A 12,572-nucleotide genomic window follows, 5' to 3' on the forward strand; every position below is an offset into this window, starting at 1 on the left:
AAAGTTTTCGATTGGATCAATCTAGTTTGCATGATCCATACGGTATTCATTTTGGATAATGGCAGCGATACTAAGATATTTATCACGGCTCAAACCCCTCTAATGGAATTTTTTAGGTTATATTTACATTTTCATGATTGCATTGCTAGCTTTTGTTGTTGGCGATACTAGTTATTCCCCCCGTGGCCGATTAGGTATTGGTTTGAATTCGCGCTTTGAGAGCTTTGCTTTTTCGCGTTTCGCAGCTATTGCCGCATTTTTGTAGGCCTGAACGGGTCGCGTTTTTGCGACAAGACCGGCCTTTCGTAGCGTTTCTGTTGTGCTTGTTGCCCACCGCTGGGAGGTAAGTGGACGTGGACGAGACATAATCGGTGATGGTTGCAAACGAAAAAAATGAAAATTGGCGACGGGCCCTTGCCCTCCTCGAAAAAGAGGGAAGAGGGCAGCGGGACGCAGGTGCCCTCCCCCTCCCCGAGAAAATCGACAGTTTCATGGCCATAGTAAGCGCGCGAGGCCCGAAAACGGGATCCTGTTTTGTCGACGGCGACAGGCCGGTGGCAGCGAGATGCATTTGACAACGGAGCCCAGAGGTGGGCGGGGCGGGGCGCGAGGTGACGAACGACCATTGGCCAGAGGTGTGGGCCCAGACCCGATCCCATTGAATCCCTTAGCGTTTAATACCGATCCTGCCCTCATTGGTTTAACAAAGGGAGAGCGGACGGGATCCCGTGTATTCCAATGGGTATGGTCGTATGTACCGGTACCCGTTGTACAGCAACATTATAATTTGGTATTTGGCAAAAATCCAACCTTTGTTGCAAAATAGCACGTTACGGATTTATGCAGCAATCCTTTTTTTTTTTTTTCTTTTTTTTTTGGGGAATGTTATAAAATTATGATGTAACCCACAAATATTCCGTTCGAAAAAAAAAATTAGGCAAAAAGTAATGGACATACAACACCGAGGATTCCCCAGTGGTCACCCACCTGAGTACTAGTTCGGCCCTCACTGGTTTGACTAGGGGAGAGCGGACGGGATCCCGTATATTCCAGTGGGTATGGTCGTATGTGGAAGATAAGTGGCTTGCATCAAAATATGAAGAGAGTGGTATACCTTTTCTAAACAACAGTACTGTGGAAATGACAGTTAGCTTCGCTCACAGCTAGTCAAAATAATCGCGGGCACAAAAAATCGACAATAGACAGATGCTTGTTGACCAGATAGAAAGACGTTCCAAGCACTGTACCCGTGCCGTTGCTTATGTCACCGCCTCCGTTACACAAGTCTGCACTTGCGCGTTTTCATGCTGGATTTCGGGACCCACCCGCACCCAGCCAACAAACAACTTTTTTTAGCTTAGTACCCAAACTGAACCCGCGATTGTAATTGCACACGCGTTTTCCACAACCACCTAGTGCCGATTACTTCGCTGCCAGGCACACAACGCAAACTGCTGGTTTATTTCCAGCAGCTGCACCTCGGTGAGCCACTAGATTCACGAACGCGCTGATTACTATTTTTCAGAATGAGCTTGTTTGGAGCACCAGCAGCAAGCACCTCTGCTCCGGCTGCTCCATCCCTGTTTGGAGCGCCAGCAGCTGGTACATCTGCGCCCGCTACATCTTCGCTCTTCGGATCAACGCAGCAGCAGCAGCAGCAGCAACCAGCGGCTTCAGGGCTCTTCGGTGCCCATCCCGATCAAAAGAGGCCAACTTTAGGCGGCAGCTCTCTGTTCGGCGCTACCAACTCAGGAGCAGCCCAGCCGGCCGTATCGCAGAACTCCCAGCTCATAGGACTTGATGGCAAACCTTCGAATTCTCCATTCGCGACCGCGCTACCGCAGACGAAACCGACAGGCTCGCTTTTCAACAATACCGCAACCAATGCCGCTGGCGCGTCGATGTTTGACTCAACCGCCAGACCCGCTGGCGCGCAGTCAGTCAATGGCTCCCAGGCTGGTGGCGCTTTGTTCGACTCGCTACTAGCAAAAGCCAAGAAGAATGGTGATGGCGGCGACGGAGTCGAATATCTGCCTAGCATCCAACTGGGCCTGAGCGACCTTCAACAGCGGTTGCGAAAGCTTGGGCCCCAGGGTCGCGCCGCAGACCGCCCACCTCTCGATGGCAGGGCACACTACCTATTAGCCGCCTCGGGTGTCGACCCTGGAGCTGCCGTCAAAGACCTGGGTGATTTTGCTGCACGCGCAGGCGGCAGAGTCCCTGAGACTAGATCAGTGGGCCCAAGCCCGGGCGAGCTCGACGTTGAAACTTACCTGTCCAACCTGCAGGCAAAGACCACCTTAAGTATGATTGCCGACGGCCTAGAGCGCTCGGTCAGGGATTTCGACAGCTTCCTCGAAGAGAACGTCAACATGGAATGGGAGGCTCAAAGGAGACGCATATACGATCATTTTGGGATCAAGCCAAGGGAAGATGCAGTTGGGCCTAAGAGGTCCAGTGTATCGGCTGGCAGAGAAGACGTGGGCGGTTTTGGCCGCTCAAAGAGGTCTAGAAACGCCACCGGCGGTGCTGAAGTTGCGGGCCGGGCCACCCAGAGGAATAGTACATTTGGCAAATCCAGCATGCTGCGGTCTGTCATCGGAAGTCCGAGCAGAATCGGATCGCATGGGGCTCAGTTCGTCGACGTTGAGATGGTGGGCCACAACGGGTTAGGCAATGGCATCCCCTCGATCAACGAGCGATTCCTGGACGACAAACAACGACAGTTTATTGAGAAGATTCATTCTTTGAATGACAGCCGCCTCATGAACCTCGCATACCCAATCATGCATGAATTCGCCGAGGTTACAAAGCGGTCTGGAGATGTACATGCACCCAAGATCTACGAGGCTTACAACGCCATGATAGAGGTTATTGGCGAAGACCCAGACGCGGATCCCAGCGTGCCTGGCTCAACCGCGCGACAGCGACAATTCGCACAAAGCTACATTCATGCCCAAGCTCGGTCGCCAGAGGCCTTGGAGCTGCGGAAACGCATCATCAACGGGGCCAATCGGTACCTGGAGAAACAGGCATTCCAGGAAGCCGAGGCCACCATTGCTAAAAGCCCACAGGAGGCCAACCTGGGAGGCCGCCCCGATGTTATCAACAAAATACGTGCTTACATCAGGGTCTTGGCTGCCAAGAAGAACTTGGTGACTGAAAACGCAGACCTTCAGCAAGTCCAAGGAGAGTATGTCTGGGCCATTGTTTTCTATTTGTTGAGGACGGGTCATGTCAACGAAGCGGCCATGTACGTCAACGAGAACCAGAATCACTTCCGCAGCATTGACCGCACGTTCTCGTCATACATCAATAGCTATGCCACCAGCGAAGATCGAAGATTGAAGCGGCCTATGCAAGAGCGGTGCAACAACGAATATACCCAACGCGTCCGCAATGCCCCCGAGGGAAGCATTGACCCGTATCGCATGGCTTGCTACAAGATTGTTGGCCGCTGTGAATTGAGCAATCGTTCTCTCGAAGGCCTTAGGTTCGGCATCGACGACTGGATTTGGCTTCAGTTCAACCTGGCACGTGAGGGTGACCGCACCACAGAACTTGCCAATGAGACCTATGGGTTGGCAGAGCTGCAAGCCAACATCCAGGAGATTGGCAACAAGCACTTCGCAGCCAAGTCGGGCGCTGCCGGAGATGATGCCAACGGCTCCTTCAGCATGTTCTTCTTCCTGCAGATACTGGCAGGCATGTACGAGGCCGCGGTGGCCTATCTTTATTCCTTCTCACGCACCGACGCTGTCCACTTTGCTATAGCGCTCGAGTATTACGGCCTTTTGCGCCCGGCCGATGCCATGTCGGTCGCAAACGAACTCAAAAGCTTCAACACAAAGGGCGTAATGCAGATCAACTTTGCACCCCTCGTGGGTCTCTACACGCAGGACTTTAGGGCGGCAGATGTTGCCGCGGCAGTGGACTACATTGTTCTCATCTGTCTCAATATGGACGATCCCAATAACGAGGCTGATAGGCAACAAGCAGCGCTGTGCCATGAGGGCCTCAGGGCTTTGGTGCTTGAGACACGGGAATTCAGCAAGCTGATTGGTGACATCAGGCCCGATGGCCAGCGTATTAAAGGCATGATCGAGGAGCGCGGCAAGCTGGTTGCGCTGGATGACGAGGCAGACTTCCTGCGTACCATTTCCCTCGAGGCTGCCCGAGCCGCCGAGGATTCCGGACGCACAACCGATGCAGTCCTACTCAACCACCTTGCAGGCGATTACGATGCCGTGATTGTTCTGGTCAGCCGTACCTTGAGCGAATCAATCTCGATGGACGGTGGACTCGATGGCGACAATGAGCCACTGAGGCTGGCACCGGTCAAGCCGCGCGTAGAGGGTGTAGAGGCACAGGAGCAGGCGGGCACCAGCCTGAGTCTTGCTGCTATTGATGACCCGGTGGAGCTGGCCAGGACCATGCTCACCATGTATGAGCGCGACATCATGTTTAGGCGCAAGATTCGTGAGCCGAACCGTGCAGCTTGTGCAGTGCTGCTTCAGATGAGCGAAATTAAGGGTCTTATCCAAGCACAACAATGGCCCGACGCTTTGGACGTGAGTTTGCCCATTTCGAGATTTTATACACCCGTTTTATATTTCCAAAACCTTCGTTCCCATCGCGGCATCAACTAACGTTTGATATGTGCAATCCACAGAAAATTCGCAGTATCGATATTCTACCCCTGGATGCCAAAGGTGACCCAAGCGCCATACGCAGTTACGCAGCCCTCTTCGCTGGCTTGTCACAGGCAGTGGCGAGCAACGTACCGAACCTGGTAATGTGGACGACCGAATGCTGTACCCGGCAGCGAGAGAGGCTCGCTAGTGGGCAGTTCACAGGCAACGAGGCCACCGCGAGGATGCTTTACAACGAGCTGAGGCAGATCACGGTCGACTTGACTACGTATACTAGCCAACTTAGATACAGGTTTCCACCTGCAATCCTGGAGGCCTTGGCCAAGGCTGCTGCTGATTAAGCCTTGGTCGGAGCTTTTGAAGCTGTGAAGCTGGGTGTCGATGACGATAGTGTAAATATGAACCTGGATTTTTACAATCTGAAGCACGATATCGCCTGGTTTACGTATGGCTATTGAGGTTTACCCATCACTTGGTGTGGTAGATCCGTGGTGTGTTGTTGTTAATATGATGCAGGTCCTACCGACTCGGGTTTTGCGGGGAACTTGGGGAAATTTGTAAACCAGAGAAGCGACGTGCAGTTACAAAATAGAAAATATGCGTCAGGATTGTCTAGCATGATTTCTAATTATTTAGACCTAGTCTCGAGCCAATTTAGGCATGGATACTCGAGAGTGACCAGTCCCTCAGAAGAACATGTGAATAAAGAGGGAAAAGATTATAGAACAAATAAGACACTGTAACAAATGGTGCTGAAAATATGGCTTTGCCGCCGCGAGTTTAACCCCACCGAAAGGGTTTAAACTAGGCTCATAATTCCAAACTGGACTTGGAAGCAACAAAAGCATCGCTGTTTGCTTTACTGGGAGGCCACCGGTTCAAACCACGCCCGGACCTGCTATCAGCCTATGCACAATGCTGAATCCTCCATTCTAGGCCCCAATCGCCTTGTCCACCTGCCTCCGGTACTCCTGCTGCGAGCGACATTGCTCCAAAAAGATGTCGTATTTGGCGTCAAGCAGTTTGTTCAGCCCCTGATCCTGTGCAGGGCTTACCAGACGCCCAGGCTTGCTCATGCGGTCCATGATGCTCCACAGGTCCTCCGTCTTGCCTTGGGCATCGGCACTCGCAGCCTTGGCGCCCAGCATAGCCGCGCCGTGGACGACTGCGGCGTTGACGTACCGTGGGATCAGCACATGCATCCTGCAGGCCGTGGCAACAAGATCCATTAGAATCTCGTTCTGGCACTGGCTGCCGCTCATAAAGATGCTGCTGATGGAGTGGCCGGCCTTGTTCATCGTTTCGACGATCTGCCTCGTCTGCAGGGCGATAAACTCCATGGTGGCATAGTACAGCAGGGCCAGCGAGTCGACAGTCTTGTCGCTGCTCATACCGACGATGGCACCGCGCATATTGGGGTCGGCCACGGGCGATCTATTGCCCCAGAGATCGCCGTAGAAGAAGTAGTGGCGTGCCAGCCACGATATCGAGGGAGCCTGGGCCTTGCTGGACATCTGCCGCAGGTGGTCGTTCAAATAGTCGTATATGTTTTTGCCTTGGGCAGCGGCAGCTGCCTGTGTCTCGACAAAAGCTGCGTGCGTCTCGATCATGTGCCGCATAAGCTCGCCCGTGGCCGACTGGCCACCCTCGGCCATCCAAAAACCCGGGATGAGCACATCACGATAGGGGCCCCAGACTCCATCTACAAACACCGCCTCCTTGGACATGGCCAAGTGGCATGTCGAGGTGCCGGCAACGGCTGCCAGTCGCGTAAAGGCCTGGGCCACATCGTTGGGCGCCATGGTTTCGTCAAGCTCGTCGGCAGTGAGCTTGACCTTGGCACCCACGGTACCAATCCAGCCGGCGTAGGCATCAATGACACCGCTACCCACAGCAGTTCCAGGACGGAGGCCAAGCTCGGTGGCTGCCTTGTCGCACAGTCCACCGACCAGCTCTCCGGCACTCAGATACTCTCCGCTCTATCGACGTATTTAGTTTGTCAGCGATATGGCAAGGGGGGCCGGGAAAGTTATCGAGGCCACAGTAGCAAAATAAAAAGGGCTCACCACCCCATTAACCCCTCCCATCCGCTTAAAGTCATCCTCCACCAGATCGCTGAGGCCAATAGTATGGTAAAAGTCCTCCTGCCACCCCTTGACACTTCCATCGACACCAACTGGCACATAGCCCTGCTTGCATACTGTGCTGCAGAAGCTTCTCGTGTTTCTTCCAGTGGCCAAGTGCGTCAGGGCATCAGCCAGATCATAAAACTTGCAGCGATCAAAGAGATCCTTGGGCATGTTGTTCTTGAGCCACAATATCTTTGGAATCTCCATCTCGACGCTCATCTTACCACCGACGTAGCGCAGCAGATTGTGGCCCGTGGCATTAATCTTCTCGGCTTCAGCCAAGGGACGGTGGTCCAGCCACAGTATCACGTTGCGATCTTCCCCAGAGGCATTTGAAAAATCTGGCCCGGTAACAGGAATGGGCTCATCAGTGTCGTGGCTGAATACTGCGAGAGAGCAGGTGGCATCGAATCCTATGCCGTGAATGGTGGATGTGTCAATTCCCGTGTCGGTGACAACTTTTTTGACACAGAAGCAGATGGCATCCCAGATATCGGTTGTTGATTGTTCCTGCTTTGATGTTAGTAGCAACAAGCAGAGTTATTGAGGTTCAAGATGCGACCCTACATAGTGGGAACCCTCGTAGCCAGCTGTAGGCTGCCAGAGCTTGATCTCCTTGGTTGCAAGTGACTTTATATCACCAGTGGCATCGATGAGACAGGCCCGGGCAGAGCCAGTCCCGACATCGATACCAATGTAATGCTCCTGGGAGGTTCATTTGATCAGCATAGTCTGGCAATGCAGTTGACTCCTCAACCCTCTCTTTCTTTGCCCAATAACAGAAGACGGTTCGAATATCCAGTGCCACACTCACTGTGCTCTTGAGAGCTCTGGGGGAAGACAAGGAGGATCCGATCCACACGGTTAGTTTTTTTCTTTCTTTTTTCTTGCTGCTCGCATTTGTATTGAAATCTCCCGGATAATGTGGGAAACATGAGTGTTCACTCAGTGCGTGAAACTCACTCCATAATTTCTGGGCTGTTGCTTTGTTTTCCGTACAAGCTTCAAATCAATATTCTCAAGCAGACCGTTTAGAAAAGCTCAAAGCATGCACACTTAACAAATTCGACAGTTTTGGATGAGAAAGATTTGTTGGCTGCTTGGGAAATAAGTACAAAGAGTAGGAGTAGCGATGTTTGATGTCACTTCCTCAGGTAACTTTCACCCCGCGACCGATAGTAATAGTCTATGGGCGCGAACCAAAAAAAAAAAAAAAAAAAAGAAAAAGAAAAAAAGAATACAATAGAAAAAGGGAGAAGCAACTGCATGCTGTCCATCAGCAGGTACCAAGGCTACCCAGGAGAGAAACAGCCCGGCTGTCGCTGCTCGATTTCTCCTCTCAGCTGGTTGGTAGGCACTGTACGGTATGGTGCTGGAAAGTCTGGATGGGATCCAATGTCGGGCGAGTGGAACCTTGCTGTGGCGATGGGTTGCGGGGAAAGCTCGCTAAACGCCGAGGGGCCGCAGAGATTGGCAAAGTCTAGAACGAATGCAGGTTCCACAAATCCAAGATATAGACTTGTCCATCGATAGTTATGGTTGGGCATTCAGATTTGATGGGCGAGAAGCCAAGGCATTTTGCATTCTACTGTGGTGAGCCGCTGGCACTACACGGGCAAGACAAGATAGGTACTTAGGCAGGGAGGGTCACAAGTCGCCCCCGCAAGGTCGATCAAAGGATGCGCGCTTGCTTGTGTTCCTACTACATGGTGGTTTACAGGTCGCTGGCTGGCTGGCCGGTCTTGACCTCCGAACCGGTCCGATCCGGTCAAACCAGGCATTCATGTGATCTGCCGTCCAAGTAGAGTGACGTGTTTATCTGAAAACAAGAAGGTAGGCACGAACCATGCGAAGAAAGAGGGGGGAAATTAAAGTTGACAGGTCCATTATTATTCATTTGGAATTCGATGAGAGTATCTTGTTGAAGAGTGGTGGGTAAATGGGAGAAAAGTCAGACAGAGTAGCAAACACATCGCAAGCGAGGAAAGAGGGGTTACGGGGTTGACTTTTTTTTTTTTTTCCTTTTTTTTTTCCTTTTTTTTTCCTCATAGACGGCGACCGTTGGTGATAGGCATGGCTGCCGAACAAACCGCCAGAAGAACGTACGGATCGGAAAACACACGGAAAATGAACCCAGAATATAAGGTAATAGAAACCTTGATTACCATTTGCGAGGTACCTAACCTAGGCGGCTGAGAAGATACAATTTCATAATAGAGAATAGTATGATGCGACCATGACAAAGGACCGTCGAGGCGCGAGATTGGTCGGCGACAGTGCATTGGAAACAAGGGTTGACGGAGACTTGAAGAAAAAACAAAGGTTTTTTTTTTTTTTTTTTTTTTTTTTTTTTTTTCATTTACCAAGGTAGACATCCTTTTATTACCAAGAATTAAGTGCTTATCCGTCGAAAGTTCAGGTTGATGTTAAAGACAAAAACATAAGTAGAGTTGAGGACATTGCTTAGCTAGTCTAGTACATGTATGTAGACTTGGCGACATTGTGTTTTGGTGGGGGTTGACCGTAATTGTTTTGTACCTACCCTATCGTCGTCAATTATCGGCTTGGCTGTTGCAATTCAGCGGCTCCTTGCTGGAAATACCTCAACAGAGCCACCGACTCAACAGCAAAAGTCAGGGAAATTTTCGTCACCACATCAATCAACCCGTAATCAGCTCGGGACTGAACATAGGATTGCGCGTTGGAAGAACCTCAAGCTATGTCGGAAGCAGAAAAGGACGTCACCCACGAAGACATCTGGGACGACTCGGCACTGGTTAATTCGTGGAACGAGGCCCTTGAGGAGTACAAGGTAAGTCGAATTGAATTGCTGCAGTTTTGTTGCTGGCTTTTCCCATGTGCGGCTATCCAGAATAACCGGCCGACTGGTCGCCCGAGGAGAAGAAGAAAAAAAACAACCACCTGGCGCGGCCCGAATGGCTGTCTTTTATTCTTTAGTGTTTCTTATTCCGTTCTTGGTCCTGTCTTCTTCGCGCCCGCGATTCGGTGTTGTCAAATCCCACGGCACGCGGGAAAGATCTGAGAAGGAGGCTGAAGCAGGCCCTTACCACCATCACAGAAATACCACAGCATTCACGCCGACAGGGCAGCCGAGGCCACTATTGTTCCAGATTCACAAAAGTCAGGCCACTTTCCACCATTTTTTCAGTCTCCACTTTCCTTGGTTGGTGTGTGGGCTATGACACACACCCTCCCCGTTGTCGAAGCAGCAAGCTGATTAAATGGATCGCGGTTAATGATCGCCATGGAACAGCCCCCTACTGAATGCCAAGACTGAAACGAATGAGCCTCAGTCGCCGCCCAACCGAACGAGGGGCGATGGCGAAACAATTCAAGAGCAGGCCAAGGTACGTACGTCAGCAACAAGAGACAGGGGAACGCCTTGGTTTTGTTGCATCCTCATCACGCGTCCACGCGTATAGAGCAGTTTGACAGTTGTTCACTTCACCGGGACCCTCCCTCTGCCTCGCGGCCCTCGCCTGCATCCCTACTACACATCGCTTAAACCCCCGGATGGAAGTCGCCAATCCCGGAGATCCATCAAAGCTTGGCTTTTTTTTCTCTTTTTTTTTCTTTGCAGGACCGAAATCTCAACATCTCTTTCCGAGGGCCGGATGGCGTTGTTGAATCCCCATATCCAGATGGGGCCCTCGAGGAGACAGATGACGGTGCCAAAGGGGTACCTGCATGTGACATTATTGATATGTGGCACAAACTAATACTTTTCTACCTTTATAGCCTACGGGTGGACGTCCTGAAGGTCTCGGCATGAATGATCAACAACCTGGCGGCACGCTTAGCTCGCCTGTCTCTGTGCTTGGCTCAGGTAAGAAGCACCTCTCGCATCTATATGCTCTGTACTTGGACCGACCGTAAGGCGTGCTGTGGTATCCATCAACTCTCAGAGTACATCTCCTTCAAGGTATCCGGAAGACACAACAAGGGCTGTCTTGTAATATTCTGTTGTACTCTCCTATCAGGCTTCGAAAGCAACCGCTCTGTTTCCTTCCTTTTGTTTCTCCAAACATTCGAATGCCCACGTTTCTGCTGACATAAAACACATACATCTATATTCATGTAGTAAAAGACGAGAGTCTCAAATCCCTGCTGATGTCATGGTACTACGCCGGGTATTACACGGGGCTCTATGAAGGACAGCAGCAGAGATCCCGGCAAGGCGAATCTTGACTGGAGATAAGAAATTGACCAGGAAATGGCGGGACCAAAGTGCTGTACAAGCGCTTACAATCGCGTTTAGCGGAAGGTCGGGATGTATACGCGGTAAAACAATACGGGAAACAAAAGAGGGGCGGAAAGGAAGGGGAGAAAATAGAGTATAAAGAATGGGGCAAGAAAACAATTCATTCAATTAAAAAGGAACCCCCTGTACGTAAACGTTGCTTTCACAGAAGAACCGCTCACGGAACTCCGAACTGCTTATCGTACTTTTCGTAGTTTATTACATGTGAGACTGATTTGACTGGGTATCTAGTTTGGGGAATTTGTATATTGGTAGTAAAATACCACCTAAAGAAGAAAGAAAATCGAGGGAGGAAAAAAAAAAAAAAAAAAAAAAAGGGGGCGCGACCGGTGTGGAATGACGTGAATTGTGGGCCACAACTTTGTGTGCAGTCAAGAATGATGGAGGGCTTGTCTCATGTGTGATCGACATGGAAGCGAGTATTACTGGAACGCCATATGTTCCAGCATCACGGGACACGGCTTCCTCCTCTTCCTTTGTCTGAAGGCGCAAACACTTTCCAGGGTGGCACATTACAGATCCAGGGAATCCAGTCACTAATAGCTAGGGTATTGATCAGACGAAAAAGAAGCCAAGCGATTGAGCCGCTTGCCGGTTGGCCATTCTTTTGGGGGTACATGATTATGATTGGTGATAATGGGAACTCATCTTTCCGAATGGCTGAGTTCTCTTGGGGGCTCTTGGAAGCATGACAAGAAACTGACAAGGCGGTTGACAGGAGAAGCAAAACGGGCCACGACTCCCTATGTATTATATGCATCTACTGTACAGTGCAGTAGTATTGTAGGTAGTGGGGAGTATGAAACAACGGCCTTGCTAGTTGCCAATTGTTCGTGTACGCCTTGCAGCTTGGAAACAAACCAGATTTCCGGATGTAAGATGGACTTCTTCTTTCATGTTGATTTTCCCTCCCTCATATTTGGTTGTACTCTACTGCAATGCCCATCTCCATACTTAGCAAGCGGGGTTGTTTTCTTTTGCTACGCCATCGTTATTCGCAAGCACAGACTAAGCGAACTTTTGGTTCCTATAGTTCTGCAGCAGCAAGGTGCCATTCGAATGGTAGATTGACACAAACCTGCGATACAAATATGTACCCTTGGTAGCAGTATGATCTTTGTAGGCGATAGCTCGGAGAAAGACTCAATTCTTAGTGACATAACCACCGTACCATCCTATTCCCGGAGAGGAAGCTGACAAACAGGTATGTACCCTGGAAGATATAACGGTCAAATACAATCAAAATGAGGCAGGTAAATGTTTGGACGGTTTTTCATCTTGTCTTTTGTTGGAGACTGCCAAGTCAGGCCGATGGAGTGAATGAGTAAAAACAACTCTTTCTTTCTGATTGTGACCTAGCAATTCTTGCACTCACTCGGCTTCTCGGAAAGGCAAGTATCTCTGGGCGCAGAGCGTAGAGGGGGGAGATTTGAGGATGCAGTTGCTGCATAACCCGTTTGTGCACCCTTCCTCTTTTTTTTTCTTTTTTTCTTTCTCGCTTCCCCCCCC

The 12,572-nt window shown here is 50.7% G+C and overlaps 4 protein-coding genes across 4 annotated transcripts; 2 read left to right on the forward strand and 2 right to left on the reverse strand.

The window, feature by feature from the left end:
• Positions 1-171: 171 nt before the first annotated feature.
• PpBr36_10849 (uncharacterized protein) lies at positions 172-366 on the reverse strand (the record flags this gene model as incomplete). Its single annotated transcript, XM_029897957.1, has 1 exon — positions 172-366. One exon carries the CDS (start codon positions 364-366, stop codon positions 172-174), a length of 195 nt encoding a protein of 64 aa, XP_029743719.1.
• Positions 367-1,526: 1,160 nt separating this feature from the next.
• On the forward strand, positions 1,527-4,993 carry PpBr36_10850 (uncharacterized protein; the record flags this gene model as incomplete). The annotated part of the gene is made up of 2 exons (XM_029897958.1): positions 1,527-4,571; positions 4,673-4,993. 2 exons carry the CDS (start codon positions 1,527-1,529, stop codon positions 4,991-4,993), a joined length of 3,366 nt encoding a protein of 1,121 aa, XP_029743720.1.
• A 591-nt stretch (positions 4,994-5,584) lies between these two features.
• PpBr36_10851 (uncharacterized protein) lies at positions 5,585-7,749 on the reverse strand (the record flags this gene model as incomplete). Its single annotated transcript, XM_029897959.1, has 5 exons — positions 5,585-6,631; positions 6,719-7,291; positions 7,349-7,486; positions 7,596-7,611; positions 7,745-7,749. 5 exons carry the CDS (start codon positions 7,747-7,749, stop codon positions 5,585-5,587), a joined length of 1,779 nt encoding a protein of 592 aa, XP_029743672.1.
• A 1,751-nt stretch (positions 7,750-9,500) lies between these two features.
• PpBr36_10852 (uncharacterized protein) lies at positions 9,501-10,990 on the forward strand (the record flags this gene model as incomplete). The annotated part of the gene is made up of 5 exons (XM_029897960.1): positions 9,501-9,593; positions 9,861-9,922; positions 10,056-10,149; positions 10,541-10,628; positions 10,884-10,990. 5 exons carry the CDS (start codon positions 9,501-9,503, stop codon positions 10,988-10,990), a joined length of 444 nt encoding a protein of 147 aa, XP_029743721.1.
• Between the last annotated feature and the right edge of the window lie 1,582 nt (positions 10,991-12,572).

The sequence above is a fragment of the Pyricularia pennisetigena genome (genome assembly GCF_004337985.1).
Source record: "Pyricularia pennisetigena strain Br36 chromosome 4 map unlocalized Pyricularia_pennisetigena_Br36_Scf_11, whole genome shotgun sequence".
NCBI lineage: Eukaryota > Fungi > Ascomycota > Sordariomycetes > Magnaporthales > Pyriculariaceae > Pyricularia > Pyricularia pennisetigena.